This window comes from Danio rerio, chromosome 2, assembly GCF_049306965.1.
Source record: "Danio rerio strain Tuebingen ecotype United States chromosome 2, GRCz12tu, whole genome shotgun sequence".
In the NCBI taxonomy this organism is placed as follows: Eukaryota; Metazoa; Chordata; class Actinopteri; order Cypriniformes; family Danionidae; genus Danio; species Danio rerio.
Window position 1 is genome coordinate 5,245,018 of NC_133177.1, and position 22,483 is coordinate 5,267,500.

Sequence of the window (22,483 nt, forward strand, 5' to 3'; positions counted from 1 at the left end):
ATACCCACAGACATCAGCATTTTTTAAAAGGACACTCTATATTGAATAACTACGAATATTTACAGTCCACCCTATTGACCTTATTCTGAAATGCGGAAGTGCGCCTGTTTTCGCGATTGTCTTAGAACTTTCGATTCAGTCGCCTATGGGAGAAATGACTAGGAACGGACGGACGGACGGACGGACGGACGGACAGACGGACAGACGGACAGACAGACAGACAGACAGACAGACAGACAGACAGACAGACAGATAGATAGATAGATAGATAGATAGATAGATAGATAGATAGATAGATAGATAGATAGATAGATAGATAGATAGATAGATAGATAGATAGATAGATAGATAGATAGATAGATAAGCATGTTCTTAACATGTTTCTATTATAAATTAACATGTTGGAAACATGTTTATAGTATGAATGAACATGTTGCTAGCTTGTTTCGAGTATGAATTAACATGGTAACATTTTCCAAGTACAATAAGGTTCATTAGTTAATGTGACTTAATGCATTTACTGACATGAACAAACAATGAACAATACATTTACTACAGTTTTTGTTAGCATGTTTTAAGTATGCATTGACATTTAGAAAACATGCTTCTAGTAAGACTTAGTATGTTGTTAAAATGTTAACATGATGCAAGCATATTTCTAGTGAAAGTAGCATGTTGCTAACATGTTTCTACTATAAATTAACAAGATGTTAACATGTTTTAAAGTATGAATTAACATGTTCCTAGCATGTTTCTAGTGAAACTAGCATGTTGGCAACATGTTCCTAGTATGAATTAACATGTTGCTATGATGTTTCTAGTGGAATTAACATGCTGTTAACATGTTTCTAGTATGAATCAACATGTTGCTAGCATGTTTCTAGTTTGGATTAACATGCTGGTAACATGTTTCTAGTATGAATTAACAGGTTGCTAGCATGTTTCTAGTATGGGTTAACATGTTAGTAACATGTTTCTAGTATGAATTAACAGGTTGCTAGCATGTTTCTAGTATGGGTTAACATGTTAGTAACATGTTTCTAGTATGAATTAACAGGTTGTTAGTATGATTCTCGTGCAAGTTGGCATTTGGCAAACATGCTTTCAGTAAGACTTAGCATGTTGTTAAATGTTTTTATTACGAGTTGGCATGTTGCTAGCATAATTCTAGCGAACATGTTTCGAGTATAAATTAACATGTTGCTATGATGTTTCTAGTGGAATTAGCATGTTCTTAACATGTTTTAATAATAAATTAACATGATGCTATGATGTTTCTAGTGGAATTAGCATGTTCTTAACATGTTTTTAGTATAAACTAACATGTTACAAGTATGTTTGAAGTGAAATAGCATGTTGGAAACATGTTTCTACTATGAATTAACATGTTGCTAGCTTGTTTATAGTATGAATTAACATAATAACATGTTTCAAGTATGAATTAACAGGTTAGCATGTTTCTAGTGTGGATTGGCATGTGGCAAACAGCTTTTAGTACTTAGCATGTTGTTAAATGTTTCTAGTATGAGTTAGCATGTTTCTAATGAAATTAGCATGTTAACATGTTACTAGCATGTTTTTAGTGTGGATTAACACATTATTAACACATCATTCTACTACAAATTTGCTGTTTAATAGCATGAATTAGCATGTTGTTTACAGGCTTCTATTATTGATTAGCATGTTGCTAGCATGGTTTTGTAAGTGCTCTACATTTAAATAAACAGAAAAAGATTATAAAGTGCTGTCTAAAATCTAAATAATTAGAGTCAGAATACTTCACTTTAAATATGTGCAATTTAATATTGTACATATTTATTTACACAATATATACAGAATACCTCTGGCACATGTTTATTCCCATTACACCATCAAATTAAAACACGCAAGTCCCATTACACCAATAAACTAGAGAGTGACTTATTTGGCCCCGATCATGCTTGCAGATTATCCTCTCTTAAGCACTAATTCTTAGCACCTAACAGGAGTTACAGCACTGTATGGAGACAGCAGAGAATAAAAAGGCTGCTCACCCTTTCCAGCGTGATCTCTTCATACTCAAAGTCAGCCTCTGTACCGTTAACCTGTGGATGAAGAAAAATATCAGAGATTATTTGCACACAGTTCAAGTCAAAAACATGTTTTTTTTTCAAATATTTCCCAAATGATGTTTAACAGAGGAAGGAATTATATTTTAGTATTTCCTATAATTTTTTTTTCTTCTGGAGAAAGTCTTATTTGTTTTATTTCGGCTAGAATAAAAGCAGTTTTTAATAATTTTTTAAAACAATTTTAAGGTCAATATTATTAGCAATATTTTTTCGATTGTCAACAGATCAAACCACTTTTATACAATGACTTGCCTAATTAAATGAGTTAGTAAAACTATTATGTTTAGTAATGTGTTGAAAAAAATCTTCTTTCTTTGAACAGAAATTGGAGAAAAAAATACAGAGGGGCTAATAAATATTAATATTTTAGTCTGTGTACATTTGTAGCTGATTTCCACTTGTCTTTTTGTTTTATATCATGTTTTTCATTTTTTTGTAGAACTTTAAATGTGAAGTGCTTTATGCACTTTATGTTATTATTGTTGTTATATACTGCACGTCAATGAAAGCAACATATTAATAATAAACTGGCTATAATTGTGTTAAAAAGTTTGAACAGATTGTCTGGCCAATAAGAATCCAGTATTCACATGAATGATTATTTTCAGATTATAATCAAGTTCATTGGGGTGGTACGGCGGCTCAGTGGTTAGCACTGTCACCTCACAGCAAGAAGGTCGCTGGTTCGAGTCCTAGCTGGGTCAGTTGGCATTTCTGTGTGGAGTTTGCATGTTCTCCCTGTGTTGGCTTCCTCCCGGTGCTCCGGTTTCCCCCACAGTCTAAAGACATGCGCTATAGGTGAATTGAGTAAGCTAAACGGTCCAAAGTGTATGAGTGTGTGTGTGTGTGTGTGTGTGTGTGTGTGTGTGAATGTGTGTCAACGAGTATTCCCTACGGCTCAACAATAAGGACTGCCCGATGGCCCAGGGCCAGCATGAGAGACGCTTGGGACAGTAGACAGGATCATTACTGGCCCGATTGGGACAGTGCTGCCTTGTCACTAAAGTGTAGTTTGTCAGCGACTATTTGTCAGTTGCATGCATTTTAAGTTTGTGCTTTTAAGTCTTTAAATGTAATCTTCTCTGTGATGTCGTAAACACAATATTGCTTTTTGGTTCCTCTTATCTGATTTGATGTTTTGAGCATGCAATTTTTTTCCGCAACCTGATAACAACCAGTACAGCGAAGAAATGGCAAAATCAAATTATGAGGCTAAAAGAAAATGTCTGTTTCTAACGTCTTGAAAGCAGACATTTACATGGAAACAACACAACAAAAAATGAAGTGATGTTTTGCACAATTTGCCGTTTACCTTTTGTTAAATAATTTCAAACTGCAATAAAATACCTGCACATTTTCCATACTGCTCTTTTTTGTTTGCACAACACTTAGAATTTTGCTCATTTTACATTTATTAAAAAAAAATAAGGTATTGAAATTCTAGATTCACAGACATTATTTTTGACACATTGTTTAAAATATGTGGCTAAAAATTAGCTATGAACTTCTTCTTTTTATTTTCTGGTGGGGCAAGTGAACATTTTGGCAGGGCAGATGAAAATCTGAACCACTGGCCCGAACGCACCAGTAGAAAAAATCCTTAGCGTTGAACCCTATTTCCCAATACTGGGTTGCAGCAGGAAGGGCATACGCTGCAGAAAGCATATGCTGCATAAGTTGGCAGTTCGTTCCACTGTGGCGACCACTAAAATAAAGATTAAGCCAAAGGAAAATGAATAAATGAATCAAGTTCATTGTAAAACACTATGGAGTGTGTCTGTTATTTGCAGTCTCTGCTGTGTCATGTTCTGCTCTGAGATTTACAGATACTAATTATTAATCTGTGGCTGATTATTTATTGATAATCAACATCAACCCAGACATCTCTTTAAACTAATAACAATGTCACTACTTTTAAAGGCTAAAAGTAATGTAAATCATTATAGAAATTATTTATTGTTTTCTAAAATTATTAGTTATTTTCTGAATCAGAAAGTGTGGGGTTTTAAATGCTTGCTTAAATTGCTATTCGTTGTTTTTTTTAAACCAAACGTAAAACAGAGATCTTAAAAGATGACTTTGAGATTCTCCTTTGACGTCTATTTAACCCTAGTGACACTCTAATAATCATAACGAAACAATGATCCTTAAACCGCAGCGCATATCCAGTGATGATGCAATATGCGACAGCAGTCAAAGCCGTTTTCCAGAAGAACTCTGCTTTGATTATGTAATGCATAAAGGGATTGGGCCTTGCGTATTCATTAGCACTGTAGCTGGCTGCGTCTGGTTTGGTCTCAGCACCACGGACAGTGTCACACCGCTAAAGCCCTGAACACGGAGCTAATGAGCAGAGATCAAGCATTATCTAGATTGATCTCATTTTTATATAGCGTGCGCATTTCACACAAATATACTGGAAAATCTAAGAGCACTAAATAGGCATTTTAAGAATATAGGCCTAAAGCTTAAATTTTACCCCCTAGCCTTTCCCATAACCCATACCCCTCGTTTTACATGTTCACATGAAGGGGTAGGGGTGTCTCAGTTCTCTTTGGCTTGAAGGCGTGGGGCTAAGGAGAAGGGCTAGATAATCCTCGACATGGAGATTTTTCAGGACCACACTCGAAACCAAGAGGTAAGAAAAGTTTCAATATCGTTATACTATCATTATCATGGTATCATTATAGCATCGTTATACCAAAAACAATGCACTTAAATAGGAGACAAGTATTAAATATTTAATGCATAAAAACGCGTATGCGTTATTGTCATAACGGGACAACCTATGCAGTTTGGCAGTATTTCTGGTTTTGACCGAACGAGAAAGGAGACGTGCTTAATCTGAATTTCTGAATAAACCATGGAACGGTCAGTAACTGGTGTCATTTGAACAGGAGCGGGTGGCCTAACAATATCACTCGTTGATAGCTAAAATAAAAACCTCTAAATTTCTATCATGTCTATATATCTATATCTAAAATCCCTAATAATAACTCCCATATAACTCCCCACAACATTCTGTCACTCGATGACACTTGAATACCCTGTCAGAAAAGTCTAGTGGCTGGGAATGGGCTTTTTACAGTGTCTGCTATAATGTTAGGGTTGTTTTTGGTGGGTTTACATAGATGAATAGAATGTAAATGCACAGTACAGTTACGATCTTATTGCCATGTTATATCCTCATGATAACATGATATATGCCTTCAGTGATTTCCTGAAGATAAATACCAAAAAATAACACAACTGGAATAACTACATATTAAATGAAATTAACATATTAATTTGGATGTACAAGTATTTTTTTTTCCAGTTGGTAGCTAAAGACAACATTCACAAAATAAGACAATAAGATTTCATTTAATGGCCACATAAAATAATGTCCTTTAAAACAGGACCACCTTAAAAAACATTATTCCCACCGCATGGCATCAATTACAATCCCCAATCACTCAAGACAAAGCAGCGAGGAGTCCCGTGAGCCTTCAAAACCTGCGACACTGCTGATCCAGCACAAAGCTAAAGTAGAGGTAGACCGTGTGCTGTTTGGTGAGATAAACAGACGTAATGCCCCCGAGTGACCTCGCTGCTCCACAGGCACACTCGAGGGAAATGAAGCGGAAAACTAACCAAGGAGAACTCACTTCATTATAGTGTCATAACAGAATGAACACCACACCGTTGACTAATGGGATGCAGAAATGATGATTTGGCAAACCTCACCAACATGACCGGTATTGAGATATTCTTGATGGTTCTTGACCTAAATTCGAATCTTCAAAGTCTAAAGACTACCCTTTTAGTGGTCATACACTACCTGACAAAAGTCTCGTCATCTATCCATGTCTTAGTATATACAAATAATAACTTAACTTCTAGTTAATAATTTGATATCAAAAGTGGCTTATATGAAAGGCAAAGGCCTCTAGATTACGCTTATGTTACCTAAATAAAATATGATCATGCCTTGATTTTTAATTATTTAATTAGGATAGTAAAGTCTGACTGCTTAGACCAGGGATGGGAAAACTCAGTCCTGGAGGGCCGGTGTCCAGCACAGTTTAGCTCCAACACAATCAAACACACCTGAACATGCTAATCAGTGTCTTCAGGATCACTAGAAATCTATACGTAGGTGTGTTTGATTAGAGTTGGAGCTAATCTGTGCAGGACACCGGCCCTCCAGGACCGAGTTTGCCCACCCCTGGCTTAGACTAAAGTCTCATCACTTCACAGAAATAATGTCCAGTATAGAATATAAAGTCATGCTGCAGTGGAGAAAGAATGAACATTGTGCATGACTCCATCATGAGCTTGGAGGACTGCATCCATACATCTCTGCAATGACTCAAATCACTGATTAATAAAGTCATCTGGAATGGCAAAGAAAGCGTTCTTGCAGGACTCCCAGAGTTCATCAAGACTCTTTGGATTCATCTTCAATGCCTCTTCCTCCATCTTACCTCAGACATGCTCAATAATGTTCATGTCTGGTGACTGGACTGGCCAATCCTAGAGCACCTTGACCTTCTTAGCTTTCAGGAACTTTGATGTGGTGGCTGAAGTATGAGTATGAGCGCTATCCTGCTGAAGAATTTGCCCTCTCCTGTGGTTTGTAATGTAATGGGCAGCACAAATGTCTTGATACCTCAGGATGTTGATGTTGCCGTCCACTCTGCAGATCTCTTGCACGCTTCCATACTGAATGTAACCCCAAACCATGATTTTTCCTTCACCAAACTTGACTGATTTCTATGAGGATCTTGGGTCCATGCAGGTTCCAGTAGGTCTTCTGCAGTATGTGTGATGATTGGGATGCAGTTTAACAGATGATTCATCAGAGAAATTGACCTTCAGACACTTTTCCAAATGATCAACTAGAAGTCAAGTTATTATTTGTTGCTCTTACGTCTGGGATCGACAACAAGACTTTTGTCACGATAGTGTAGACGTCCAAATGTCTGTTTTGTGCACAAACAGTCTTGGAACAAGTGGATATTAAGTAAATGATAAGAGAATTTTAAGCTTTAGGCAATTTATCTCTTTAAATCTTTTGAATTTGTCAAGCTGCTATGTTGTATAGCAGTCAGGGTTCATACACAATTTAACTACTGAAATTCCATGACTTTCCATGATTTTTCCAAGACTTTCAAGTAAATTTTCATGACCTAATGTTTCATGCAATGTCTACATATGCGTGGTAAAAGAAAAACAATGCATGTTCGAATTTATTACAGCATATCTTAAAGCCATTATTAGTTTTATTAAATTTTATTTTATATTTATATCTATGCAAAATAGATTTAGATAATTCTTACACCGCACTAATAATGTGAAAGTATGTGATTGGCCAAGGACACAAAAGAAGTAAATAACCTACAGTTGAAGTCAGAATTATTAGCCCCCTGAATTATTAGCCCTCTTGGTTATTTTATCCCCAAATTCTGTTTAACGGAGAGATTTTATTCAACACATTTCTAAACATAATAGTTTTAATAACTCATCTCTAATAACTGATTTATTTTATCTTTGCCATGATGACAGTAAATAATATTTGACTAGATATTATTCAAGACACTTCTATACAGCTTAAAGTGACATTTAAAGGCTTAATTAGGTTAACTAGGCAGGTTAGGGTAATTAGGCAAGTTATTGTATAACAATGGTTTGTTCTGTAGACCATCGAAAAAATATATCTTAAAGGGGCTAATAATATTGACCGTAAAATGGTTCTTAAAAAATTAAAAACTGCTTTTATTCTAGCCGAAATTAAACAAATTTGACTTTCTCCAGAAGAAAAAATATTATCAGACATACTGTGAAAAATGTCTTGCTCTGTTAAACATCATTTAGGAAACATTTTAAATATTCAACTGTATATTCAAGAATACAGATATCTGTTCTCCATGACTTTTCCAAAAGTTTTCCAGGCTTGGAAAATGCCATGTCAAAATTCCATGACCTTTCCAGGTTTTCCACGACCGTATAGATTCTGCGCAGTGGTCTCAAACTCAACTCCTGGAGGGTCACAGCTCTGCAGATTTTAGCTCCAACCACCTCCAACTCACACCGGCTTAATAGTCTCAAGCAGTCTTGAACACCTTGATTAGTTGGATCAGCTGTGTTTAATTAGGGTTGGAGCAAAACTGTGCAGAGCTGTGCCCATTAGGAATCAAGATTGAGACCCTCATTGTATAGTAAGAAAAACATATACTATCTCTGAGGTTGTGGAGACAAACTGTAAACGTTAAATGCTGAGTACGTGAGAAATCTGCAATTACTGCATGACTGCATTCCCCAAAAATCTAATCAGAATACATTAACGCATTACTGTGGAATGCATTACACCCAACTTTGGTACCTGCATGCATAGAATGACATGACATGCCGCTCCAGAGGAAATTGTGAATTCTACATTTAAAATAAAGAGCGAAAGGACACTTACATATGGAGCTGAGTCCAAGCTCTCTGTATTTACCACGACAGGGGGAGGATTTGCCTGCAAGAGAAAACAGTCCAGCTGAAGCACAGATACATTCTCCATTCAATTCCAACACAGTGAGTTAAAAGAAATAAAGCAGTGTTAATCTAGCAGCCAAAAAAAAGAGAAGCAGATTCACTTACTCTCCACATGACGCTACATATACCACCACTGGCACTCACACCAGATTAACACAGCGCTTCCAGCATACGTACGAACATGGCATTTTACACTGCAGAACATGCAATGCTGAAGCATGAATGTTATTCCCAAAGCAAAAGTAGCCCAAAATTAAATCCACTGTGCGTGTGTGTGTGTGTGTGTTTTTTTATGGGGCTTTCCACGTCCTCCAGCCGGCTGACACGCAGATGCTATTAGTCAAGGGGAGCTGTGATACTTTACCCAACTCAGGGGCTGATAATCCTTCAGCCCCGTCAGCGAGCAGTGCAAATGGGCAGGGATCAAGAAATGAAATGACCAACAGCAATAGAGCAAAAGGCAAAAGAGGGTGGGGGGTGAATATAGAGAAAGAAAAAAAAAAAAAAAGACCTGTGACGTTGATGGAGAGATGACAGCGGGCTCCGTAGGGACAGTGGAGATTGGGATCACAGGGATTATGAGAGTGGAGGGTGGGACAGCATCTGTCTGCTGAACAATAGCATGGAAGGGGAGAGGTCAGGTCACATATACATACACAACACAACACAACGTTCACAGCTTAACGTAGGAATCGTGCACGGTGTATGGGGAGAGTGTGTCGGATTGAGGCAAATATGTCGAGGAGGGACCCTCTTTGTGATCATTGGAGCATTCAGACCAGTGTGGAATGGAAATGAGCATGTGAATGAATATGAAGCCATAATCCACACGGCTGCGCTTTGTAATCTTGTGACGACTAAACAGTGGACATCTGCGGTTGCAATACGAATTGGACTTCCGCATTATGTTCCGGTCAGGATAATAATACTTCTCGCTATGTTTCCGTCTGCCTATTTTTAATGCACATTTTCAAATATTGCATAAGTTATGCTTAAAGGGGGCCAATTTTAAAAGACGTAAAATAAGCCTCTGATGTATCTGGAGTGTGTGTGTGTGAAGTTCCAGATCAGAATATCACACTAATAATGTTTTATAAGTCTTTGAATCGGCCCCTTTTAGGCTTTGATCCTAATGGACCCTTCGCTAAGCCCCGCCCTCCTTAGTTACTGTTGCTACGCTTGTCAAGCTTTCGTGCCAGCCACGCTTTTTCAATGTGTGTGCGCGTTGTCAGACATTGTCAGGGATATAATGTCATTTTTGGCGAACAGGTGAGATATCAGAGAAAGCCAGACAAAAAAGGACTGCAGTGTGCATTACAGGGGTATAGTCACCACATAATAGGCAACCGATTAGAGAATAAATCAATCAAAATTGAAGCTAGCTTAGCCTAGCCACCTTATACGCTAACATAGATATATATACACTAGATATCGCATAGGGACCCTCAGCATGCGTCAATAGCGCCGCCACATTGGTACAGTGATCCCAGGACAAATGTCATTCAACTGCACTAGTCAAAACAGTGTTATTATGTGAAGATGCTAGACTTTAGCTCTGTCTACGGGTGTAGTAACGAGCAAACAAAGAAAACAAAGCACAAAGGCAGAACACTTCATAGGTAATATTACGTTTTTTTCTGTTTTTGTATGTTCTGAACTTTTGTGCTAATCAGGTAACGTTATTGATGATAACAGGCACTTACTGCATTCACCATACGACAAAGCAGCTCCAACTCGCACTAAACACATGTTTCACTAAACATGAGAAGTGAAAGCAGGAGAGGAGCTGTGTTTCAGGACACGGATTATATTAAATTTAACAGGGAGGGTGAATAGTACATTTCTGTACACACAAACACAAGCTTTTTGTTAGGAATGCCCGTGCGGTCACTGATCCATCAATGTAGAAAAGTGATGTAAAATTATAATTTTCGTAATTAGAAAAAAAAATTACACACTACAATCCAGGAAAACTCCCGATCATAGATATATGTGTATATGTGTATATCTCTGGCTTTGGATGGCCACAGTCCTCCACTGTACCTTGGTCCCGCATTCATTTCAAAGGAGCGCTACCCTGTAGCAAGATGGCGGCGCTATTGACGCATTCCGTCGAATATATAGCAATAGGCCAGGCGACATCTAGTGTATATCTCTATGACACGCTAACAATTCAACAGCTTAGCTCATGCTCAGCAGGAGAGGTGAAATTTAAAAATAATCTAATAATAATAATTAATGAAACCGTGATTTCTCTATTTTTAGCCAAAAAGCCTGATAGATTAATTAGTGTGCAATGAAATATAGCGATACTAACCGATGAGGAATCACGCATGAAAGTGCTTTTACATAATTAATTTATAGAAAGAACAGCCAGAAAGGGAAACTGATGGATTTGTGCCGAATATTAGCATCATTGACCCATAACAATGTACAGTAAGTTACCTATTACTGTCAGTGTGTTTATGTGCTCTTTATAAATAACAGAAAAGCAGCTGCGGGTAAAGTATATTGATCGCAAGTGCTCAGTTTGTGATTATATCTCGATTTTGTTCTGTTGATTTGTAATTTCAAATATTCGTAGCTTGAAATAGATGGATATATGAAGTTCAGTAAAGTTAGCGACAGATTCGCAGATTCGTATTTGCCGGATCAATAACTCATGTCAATATGATCTATTCGCTAATAGTATGACTAACGTTACTTTATTGCTTTACTTTATTGAAACGGTGCTTAATTGTTTTATGCGATAGTCTAGTTTTGCACATAAGTATAACTCATATGTATGGATGAAAACCTAGCTACTGAAGCCTCTACAAACAAAAAGTTACTCAAGTCTTTAAGCTGTTATACGAGAATTATTTTGATTCTAAACTTGTTACAACATTATGAAAAAAAATACTTTTTTTGTAAAAAAAAATGTGCAAAGCATTTTATGTGATTGTTTACCTAATATTTATCCAAACGAACAACTTTCATGCTTCAAATAATTGAGTGATTTCATCCAAGCTCTCTGAAGAGACATGATCACTTTATATGATGAACAGATTAAATTTGTCTTTTATTCAAATATAAACATACATCAATACACACACACACACACACACACACACACACACACACACACACACACACACACACACAAACACACACACACAAACACACACAAAGAGCACCAATACACAACCTCAAACATGCTTGTGTGAAGTATGTTTGAAGTACATCTTTACAGCTTTAACAAGAACCAAACTGTTTGCTATGCTGTAATATGAACTAGTTTTTACTTTAGGACAGTTATGCAGTATGTTACTGTGTTTTAAAGTTGCATTGTAAAAATGACTGTATATTTTACAGTAAAGATATACAGTACTGTAAATACATATACTGTATACTGTATATATACTGTATATTTGGCCGGAGAATGGCCAGACTGGAAGGCAACGGTGACTCAAAAAACCAGCAGGACAACGCACCATGTCAAAGCGTGAATCATCTCAGACTGGTTTCTTGAAGGACTGGTTTTCTGAAGGAACTGTGTTTGAAAAGGTTTACAAAATATATGTTATTTTGCCTCTGAAAGATTCATATTAAAGTAGTGTTCATAAGTGCTGCTGCTTTGTTTACAGTGGTACCCTAATAGTCTCATTCAGCTCATCTGTATCGGTTTCCTTCAGATGTTGAATGCAGTTTGACAATAGTTTCACAAAACTAAAGTCAGACTGTTCTGTTTTTGCTTCGGTACTCTGAATTATACAGTCTACTTTAGATTAAAAACTGCTCTTCCTGCATCTTTGTTTAGATCATGATTCAAATGTAAAGGTTTCCTCGTGTTTTAATTGAAAAAAAAAAAATGTGCAAACGTGCAAACACTTACTTTGCTTAAGTAGCTTATTTAGGTTTTAGTTTAAATATTTAAATTTAGTTTTTTTATATTTCAAATTCACAACAAAACATGCTGCAATGGCCAAAAACAAGCCAAATAACTTTTCATTTACTATTTAAAGCATTTAATGTAGCCCCTTTCACACAGTGATACCGGCAAATATCCAGAAAATTTCCCGAACGCTTTTAACGGTAAATTCAAAAAAGCTCTGTTCACACAGGCGAGGACATTACGGATTTTTTCCAGAAAAGAGCATTCACACATCCACTCCAAAATACCGTTAAATTCATTACCCAAAAGTGAGCTCTAAACGGCTGCCCTTGTATTCGTAAACATTTGACTACATCACAAACTCTGTGGATGGATCAGTATTGTGAACAACTTTAAAGAAAATATAGAGCAATACTTTCGCATGTCGAGATGTACATGATATGTGTATTTGGTGGCAGCCTGGCGCTCACGGGCTGTTTCACGGGCACACGCGACACTAAAAGCAATTACAGGAAGCAGAGCTTGAAGGTAAACAAATAACGGATTATCATAAACATATTATTGATAATTATTTACACAGTTGGCAATAAAAAGGAACATGTAAACTTTATCTGACTAACATCTAGCAGCTAAATGTGTCGGGAAAAAATATTCAAAGGCTTTTATTTTCATAAACCGCGCGGACGTAAATGCATCTGAGTGTTCTGATTGGCTAAAGTTGACGTCTCACATCAACACATTCTAGATGTGAACGCGATCTTTTCGGCAATCTTCCTTCTGCACTCCCACAGCGCAGCATTCTGGCAAATTACCGGTAATGTTACAACTTCTCTTTCCGAAAAATGGCCGGAAAGAATTTACTAGTATTTTCAAAAGGGGGCTATTCACACATACAGACCTTTTCGGAAAATTGTTGGTAATTTTCCGGAAAGGTCTGTATGTGTGAAAGGGGCTAATGTGTTTAAAAAAAAAAGGGAGAAAATTGAATTGTGAATTTAAAATTGTGAATCAAACTGAATCATGAGATCAAGTATATATATATATATATATATATATATATATATATATATATATATATATATATATATATATATATATATATATATATATATATAAACAACATTCTGAATGTCTCTGTATATAAGCTCACATACACTGGGTTTGCTTTTAAACAATAGTGATGGTGCTTTAACTGTTATAGTGCCTAAGCTGCAAACACACTTTGCACAGGAACTAAAATTAGAGCTTGTCAATTGCATTGACTGGAGTTCCACTTTAGCATTCCACTACAGACCTTTAATTGCTGGATTAATTGCTCTAAATGAATTTAACATGGAAATACAAGCCATCGGCACATAGGAAGGTTAGCATCGACCTGGCTTTAACTGACATTTGAAAAGGTAAAAAAGATTTGCAACAACTTAAAAATATAACAAAGCAGCACTAAAAAATGCTGAGACACTGCTTTTACCAAAACACCAAGTCCAGTGTCATTCACATAAAACAGAGTCAAGTGAATCAGGACCACAATCTCCACACAACCTGTGAAAGATCAACAAATTTTGACCAAATACACGATTCAGAGCAGGGCTGGGCGATATGACAAAAAATCTCAAGTTACAATAGATGTCATCTCATATCCTGATAACTTTATATCACAATATAGTTCCATTTCTGTAAATTCATTCAGTTAATAGACTAAAGGACAATTTCTAGCCCTCAGAAATGTACTCATTCATATGTGATTATATTTGTCACTTTATGGTTAGAACTTCAGGGCAAATGTTTAATTAAAAATGTGGAAATATGAAATAAATATTAATAAAATCTTAAACATATTTCAAAAAGGAATGATTACAGACCAAATATTAAAATAAATAAATAATCAAATCAAATCAAATGCAAAAATTGCACTTTTAAGATGCCACTTCCTCACAATGCTGTTATGTTTCTGTCTGCATTATTGTGCTGATATAAATGATTACTGTACAAAATAGAGCATAATATGAAACAATAAGACTTTTTGTCCATTTGATATATAGTCATATTGCAAGGCCCTAATTCGAAGCGTAAAGAAACCCAAATTTAACACGATAAAAAAACAGTCAAGAATCAAAAAGGTCTGAACATCGAGCTGTTTCTACATTGCCATTACTTTAAATAAACACTAGAGTATAATATGAAATGGTAAAACTGTCCATATGATATATAGTCATATTGCACAGCCCTAATTCAAAGTGTAAAGAAAAAACCCAATTTTAAAAGTGATACAAAAACATTCAACAATCAAAAGGGTCCCATTATTGAGCTGCTGCTACCTCACCATTGCCGTAAATAAACAATAGAGAATAACATGACACACTAAAATGTATTGTCCATATAGCCATATTGCACCTAATTTAATTTGTAAAGAAGAAATTTAACAAAACAATACCAAAACCATAAATCAAAAAGATCCGAACATCGAACTTCTACTACCTCGCCATTACCGTAAATAAACGATGGAGCATAATTTGAAATGATACAAATTTTTGTCTATATAATAGATCGTTACATTGCAAAACTTTTTTGCAAAAGTTTAAAAAAAGATACCCAAATTTAACATAATGAGACAAGTTAATCATCAAAAAGGTCAAAACATTGTGCTGCTGCTACCTTGCCATTCTCGTTAATAAACAATACAGCAAAATATTAAACAATAAGACTTTTGTCAATACTATATACAGCTGTATTGCACAGCCCTAATTCAGAACGTAGAGGAAACCTAAAATTAACACAATACAAAAACAGTCGACAATCAAGAAGGACTGAACATCGTGCTGCTGCTTCTTCGCCATTAACGTGAATAAGCAATCATGCATAATATGAAACAATACAATTTAATGTCCATCTGATACAGTCATATTCCACATAATTCCAAGTGTAAAGAAGAAACCCAAATTTAACAAAACAATAGAAAAACAGTCAACAATCAAAAGGTCCAAACATTGAGCTGCTACAACCTCGCCATTACTGTAAACTGCCGAAATTTTTTTTTGTAAATAATGGCTATGAAATTACAGAAAATTACCGTAAAACAACAAACAATAAATTACAGAAATTTCCTTAAATTTAAGTTTCTGGTAAATTTCTGTGTTTCAACCTTTGTTATTTTACCACAAATTTCTGTAATTTAAAGGCCGTTTTTTTCCAGGTTTTTTCAACACCCCAGCTGCCGGAAATAAACTGCAAAATTAAAGATTTGTTTGCAAGCGTATATATAGTCATATTGCACAACCCTAATTCAGAATGTAGAGGAAACCCAAATTTAACACGATACAAAAGTTATCAACAATCAAAAAGGTCCAAACATTGTGCTGCTGCTACCTCGCTATTCCCGTAAATAAACGATACAGCAAAATATTAAACAATAAGACTTTTGTCTATACTATAGAAACAGCTGTATTGCACAACCCTAATTCAGAATGTAGAGGAAACCTAAATTTAACACGATACAAAAACAGTCAACAATCAAAAAGGTCTGAACATCGTGCTGCTGCTTCCTCGCCATTACCGTAAATTAACAATAGAACATAATATAAAACTATACGACTTTTTTTTTCCAGTTGATACACTGCAGAAAAATTCTGTAATTTTACAGTTTACTTCCGACAGCTGGGGTGCAGAAAAAAGTAAAATAACAGCTGTGAAATTACAGAAATTTACCGTAAAATTACAAACATTTCCTTAAATTAAAATTTCTGTAATTCAAACTCTGTTTTTTTACAATAAATTTCTGTAATTTAACAGCCGTAAAAATTTTTTTGGGGGGGTGGGGGGTTCGACACCCCAGCTGCTGGAGATAAACCGTAAAATTACGGATTTGCTTAACAGCGTATATATATGTATATATACATATACATAGTCATATTGCACAGCCCTAATTCAGAAAGTAGAGGAAACCCAAATTTAACACGACACAAAAGATATTAACAATCGAAAAGGACCAAACATTGTGCTGTTGCTACCTCGCCATTACCATTAATAAACGATAGAGCATAATATAATAACACTTATTGTCCATTTCATATATGTATAGTCTTAATACACATCCCTAATTTAAAGTTTGAAGAAGAATCCCGAATTTAACAACGCTACAAAAACGGTCAAGAATCAAAAAGGTCCCAACATCAAACTGCTGCTACCTCCCCTCTAACCTACCTTATCAAATGACACAGAGGCCCAAAGAGAAACCCTCTCCCCCGGCCCGATCACTTTGGCTGTGCTCTTGGTAGGGCTTTTCCTCACACTGTCACGCAGATTAAGGAACTTGGCTCTGGTTTTCCCGATATTTAAGGGCAAGGTGCAGGAGCAGTAACAGGTGGGATGGAGGGAGCCCTCCTGGTTGGCCATCTGCTGGAGATGAGGCTGCTTAAGAATAGATGTAGATGGAGGATTCTGCCTGAGGTTGACAGTCCTGTCTGCTCTCTGGCTGCCGTACTCATTGCCGGAGTAGTAGTTCGTCATCATTGACACGTGGAAGTCAAACTTAAGGAGGTTCGAGGAGGCTCCAGTGCCTTGCCAACAAATGAGAGCAAGAAAACTCAGCCCAGTCTCTTACGCGATGATCCTCTCAGTATCTCTCTCATTCACCCGTCCCTCTCATCTCTTTGCATTCTCATGCCAATTAAAGAGCTCCAATGGGCAAAGGCATCAGGCGCGGAGGGGCTTTTTTTCCTGGCATGAATAATCAATGCTGAGCTCCGATTCACATACAAAGCCAGCCTGCTGAACCGGCGCCAACACGCACACAACGGCCGTAACCTAGCGTGAGAGGGATCCATATAGTAAACAGCTTCTCGCCTGCAATAATTAAGAATATCTGACCTCTTTGATTTCCTGGAAAGCCTCGGGAAGCTTTGTTCCAGCGTTCTGCGTGATCACAGTCAAGCTGAATAAGCCATTATTTATAGATTTAAGTCAAGTGTAAATTGGATTTTGACGCTTTAAATGTGCAAACCGTTGTTTGTGGTCTGAACTTGCTCGATTTTCTTTCATTCAAGGTCTTTTGAGGAGGAAAGATGGGGAAATGTATGCGTATAAAGCAATGCGCAGTCCAATGCATATTACATATGACCACTGTCGTGACAGATGGCTTGCCGTAGTGTATAGATGCGAAGGATCTTTCCGTCGGGAATATAATGAATAGATAAATGGCCTAGAATAGCTGCGTTGACATGACAACTCGGGTGATTGGATTGGAGGCTGATTTTATAAGTGGATTTGAATTGATGAGTCTGAGTGAGCCAAGCTGTTAACAACCACTGCTTCAGCATTTACAGTAGTATGTGTGTCGGCTGGGATCAAAGTGAATACAGTGAGCAGGTTAAAGTGCGGGCTAATAATGCAATGCTACACCGCATTAGAGTCATTCATATATTCGTCCTGTAAAAGGTGCAGCTTTTAACCCTTTGAATGATTCGTGGAATCTATAATAATTGCATTAACAGTAAGTGGGGGAGATTAATCATAATCCTTTCATGCTCATTTCAGGTGCAAATGAGAGATGAAATGTGAAATTGGAAGGATGTGGTCAGGATTAGGATCACATTTACAGCTAGTCATTTAGTGCAGTTCCAGTGCCACCTTCTGGCCACATGACTAAAACCAATTCTGCTGGTTCTCAACGAACAACACATCATCCCAATAACTGTATATTGTGAGTGGTATTTATTATTAATGTATGAGTATAATATTTAGCATGAATTCATTTGAAAGGGTATTTGAAGAGTAGCGTACAGTTGTTTTCTGCATTCAAGCCTCAAGACCATTGGGAATCACTTCAGATGTGTTAAGGTAAACGATCGCTGATATCTGTAATCGATTTGAATGTTATCCTTCAATTGAACGGGTTTCATCAGTGGTTATCAGCTGATCTAGTACTAGTAGGCTCAGAAGGTCCATCCACATGGGTAATCAGCAATACTAGAGAAGGCTCCAGATCCAGATGTGTTTTTACATTACTTTGACGGCTGGGATTAGGGCTGTAGATGTTAATAAAATACATTTGATCTGAAATTTAATAAATAATATAAATAATTCTCAATAGTATGTGATCTATAGCTGATTAACCATGTGGATGGATGATAACAGCCTTCTGAGTCTACCAGTAGGCACAGAAGGCCCCTTCTGGCCCATATCTATCAGCAGATAACCACTGATAACGCCCATTTCAACTGAGAAAAACATTCAACTCGGCTGATATTTGTCTGGGTCGAATTTTTATAACAAAATCTAGAGAGAAACGATAAATAAATGTCCTTATAGTAGTTGTAAGATTGGGTTATGGGATGATATGGGAGATTATTCATCTTTTTGTAAAAATAATTCAGTTGAGTGACCATCTGATATTGTGGTGATGTGTATCATTCACTCTGAAAAAAAATGCTGAGTTGTTGTAAACCAACATTGGGTCAAATAGGGACAAACTAATCCTTTGGGTCATCAATAGGGTCATTTAAATTTAGCTGAAAAAAAAATAAATTAATGCAATGTTGGGGTTGTTCCTATTTGACCCAACATTGGGTTACTACAACCCTTGGGTTTAGGATTGTAGATGTTAATAAAATACATTTAATGTGAAATTTAATAAATAATATAAATAATTCTCGTTAGTATGTGCAGCCGTATTTGATCTCTAGCTGATTAACCATGTGGATGGATGATAACAGCCTTCTGAGTCTACCAGTAGCCACAAAAGGCCCCTACTGGCCCATATCTATCAGCCGATAACCACTGATAACGCCCATTCAATCGAGTGATAACATTCAAATCGGCCGATATTTCTCTGGGTCACATTTTTTTTACAAAATCTAGAGAGAAACAATAAATAAATGTCCTTATAGTAGTTGTAAGATTGGGTTATGGGATTATATGGGAGATTATTCAACTTTTTGTAATAATAATTCAGTTTAGTGACTATCTGATAGCATGGTGAAGTGTATCATACACTCTGAAAAACAACTCTGAGTTGTTGTAAACCAACATTGGGTCAAATAGGGACAAATCAATCCTTTGGGTCATTAAAAATTAACTGAAAAAATAAATGAATGCAATGTTGGGGTTGCCCCTAATTAACCCAATATTTGGTTACAACAACTCAACATTTTTGTGAGTGTAGTCAGGGTTATGGATATGAATATAAATAAATGAAGCATTTGAGACTTTGTCTTATTCCCAAAACCATAAACATTTTAATCATTCATTCATTCATTTTCCTTCAACATAGTCCCTTTATTCATCTGGGGTCGCCACAGCGGAATGAACCGCCAACTTATCCAGCAACTCAGTACTGGGAAACATCCATACACACAGTCATTTACACTCATACACTACGGCCAGTGTAGTTTATTCAATTCACATATAGTGCATGTCTTTGGACTTGGAAACCGGAGCACTCAGAGGAAAACCCACGCGAATATGGGGAGAAAATGCAAACTCCACACAGAAATGCCAACTGATCCAGCCAGGGTTCAAACCAGTGACCTTCTTGATGTGAGTGCTAACCACTGAGCCACCGTGTCGCCCATAGATAGCTTAACTAAATGTTATTAAACAGTTATATATTCATGCATGAGAGGGATTCGGATGTTTAATTTGGTCTTCGACCTTCAGCTGAACTGCAGTTGTTGAGTCATTTTCAACTGACTCACTACTATGAACAATATACAAATGAAAAGCAGCCTGGCTAATAAAAGATGTGCCATTATGTGTGTATTATAAGCACATGCACTTCAGTGGATTGTAAGACTCATACACCAGGAAGAATGAAATTTGTATTTTAAACTCAAATGTAACAAACAAACAAAATCGTAAGGGTGTCAAAATTAATTGTTTCTTTGGTGCACCGCGATGCAGATGGAGACAATTCAATATCCGTTCAGTAATAAATCATAACCGGTTATTACGCACTGACATACTACTATGGTGAACGAAGCGAGGGCGACTAAATAAAACACTCCAACTGCTTAAAAGGTTGCTAATTATGCACAATTCAACTGCTTGTGAGTTTGCTGGAAAGTCTATTTTTGACACTGAAGAAGGCACGGCTCATGAGTGGCTATTGCACTCCTAGGGAGAAATGCTGTAAAAATCCATCTTTACCTCTCTCTCTCTCACACACTTTGGACATTTGACCCGCTAGCCTGTTTGTGGGGTAGCTTCTCCTCTCCTCTCAGCTGTTAAAGCGATACTTGTGGATCCAGACACCAGTGTGCCTGAGGTGTAGGTTTTCTCCACTGTGTCTATAACAGATTACCTGTGATAACCGCGCATTATAAGCATATAGACTGTAACCACGGCTCTTCTTCCCACCATCGGTGAACATCGCTTTAATTTCTAAAACCAATAGCAGCCCTTTCTGTTGACCTGGTGAAGACAATGACGAATCATAGGGGTGTAAGACCTCGTCTGTCAGCGCTAAAAAAAAAGGAAGCGGCATAAAATTTACATTAGTTTGTCTGCTGTAAATGTATTGGAATTGAAATTTAGTTTGAAAAAAATGTAATAAGAGTGTTTTCTTTGAGCAGGTAGAATTAAAGGTGCAGATTATATATCTTACTGCTTGTATTAAAGGACAATGTTGTATTACAAATAATATATAAATATTAATAGCTATATTTATATATTTAAAAATATTCTGTCGCGAAGAAATAATCTAATTCTGTATGGAAAGCATCGGCAATGCACCGTGATGCACAGAGATATTGAATTGAACCAAATCAATGGCATGATAATCGTGACCGAACTGAACCGTGAGACCAGTGTAAGTTTACACCCCTACAAAATCGCAACACTTTTTGTTCAGTTAACATGCCAATAAACACAGGTTAGCATGTTTATATTAGGGATGGGTCGGTGAAAGATTCTGACGGTGTGATAACCTTGGATAAAAATATCACGGTTTCACGGTATTGTGATTACTACTCTAAAATAAGTTCTTTTTAAATGTCTGGGTAAAAAACAACAACAATGTTTTCCCAGTGAACACAATACTTCCACAGTCCACAGTAGAGCTGCAGGATTCTGGCTAAAATGAGAATCGCGATTTTTTTGCTTAAAATAAAGATCACGATTTTCTTACGATTCTGTAGATGTAAAATAAAGGTATGGTAAAAACAAACATATAACACAACATCGATAATAATATTATGTGTAGGTCTACTGGTTTCTATAAATAATTCTATTATACTTATAATAATTCTGATGTTGAATTATTATGTTTGAGATATATGCTTGCAATCTGTCATATTAGACAAATTTATTCACTGGTAAAATCAGACATTTGCCATTATCAGATTATTCAACAATATATAGGCTGGAGTACTTATACTAACATTGTAAACATTTATTTTCATGCGCAACTGTGGGTTCGCTATGAAAGAAAAAACATATCAAATGCTTGTCGTGATCATAACTCTAAACTGCGATATGATCATTTACATGAAGTGCACACTTTTAGTTTCATTCTGAATGCTGAGTGCTTGTTCATACTTCGTGCGCGGCTCCCAATTGATCACTCTGTGCCACAAACTGAATATTATTTACAACTGTATTACCTGTTACTCGCAACATATGCAGGTTCTGTTCACTAAAGTAGACGCGCGTGCGTCTATCATTAAGTAGATGTGATAACAGCTCGGTCAGCAACTCAAGTCACATGTGATTTCCCGATCGCGAAAACATCATTATATTAAGACAAAAATTACATTTTTAGGTGAATTATACCTTATAAATACAGTATGCGACTCATTCAACATCATTTGGAGGTGTCAATGGTGAGCAACGTGTGTGAAACAATGAAAAGACTCGTGCAGCCGCCTTTTCTTCTCTCCTGAACTTGAAAATATGATTGGCAGAATTGTAGAAATGCTGGATTAAGATCGTCTAGAGGGTCGAATCGAGATCGCGATCTTTTAACGATTAATTGTGCAGCTCT

The 22,483-nt window shown here is 36.6% G+C and overlaps 1 protein-coding gene across 50 annotated transcripts in view; it reads right to left on the reverse strand.

Moving 5' to 3' along the window:
• Positions 1-22,483, reverse strand: part of dlg1b (discs large MAGUK scaffold protein 1b) — a 172,647-nt gene that overhangs the window by 51,185 nt on the left and 98,979 nt on the right. For 19 of the 50 annotated variants that reach the window (XR_012387156.1, XR_012387152.1, XM_073916586.1 and 16 more), the window contains 2 exon segments: positions 8,560-8,613; positions 2,034-2,084 (listed from right to left, as the gene is read on the reverse strand). Coding sequence is in view for 45 of the 50 variants with exons in the window: in XM_073916586.1 (XP_073772687.1) it covers positions 2,034-2,084; positions 8,560-8,613 (105 nt within the window). In the remaining 5 variants the exon portion in view is untranslated. 50 annotated transcript variants of the gene reach the window in all.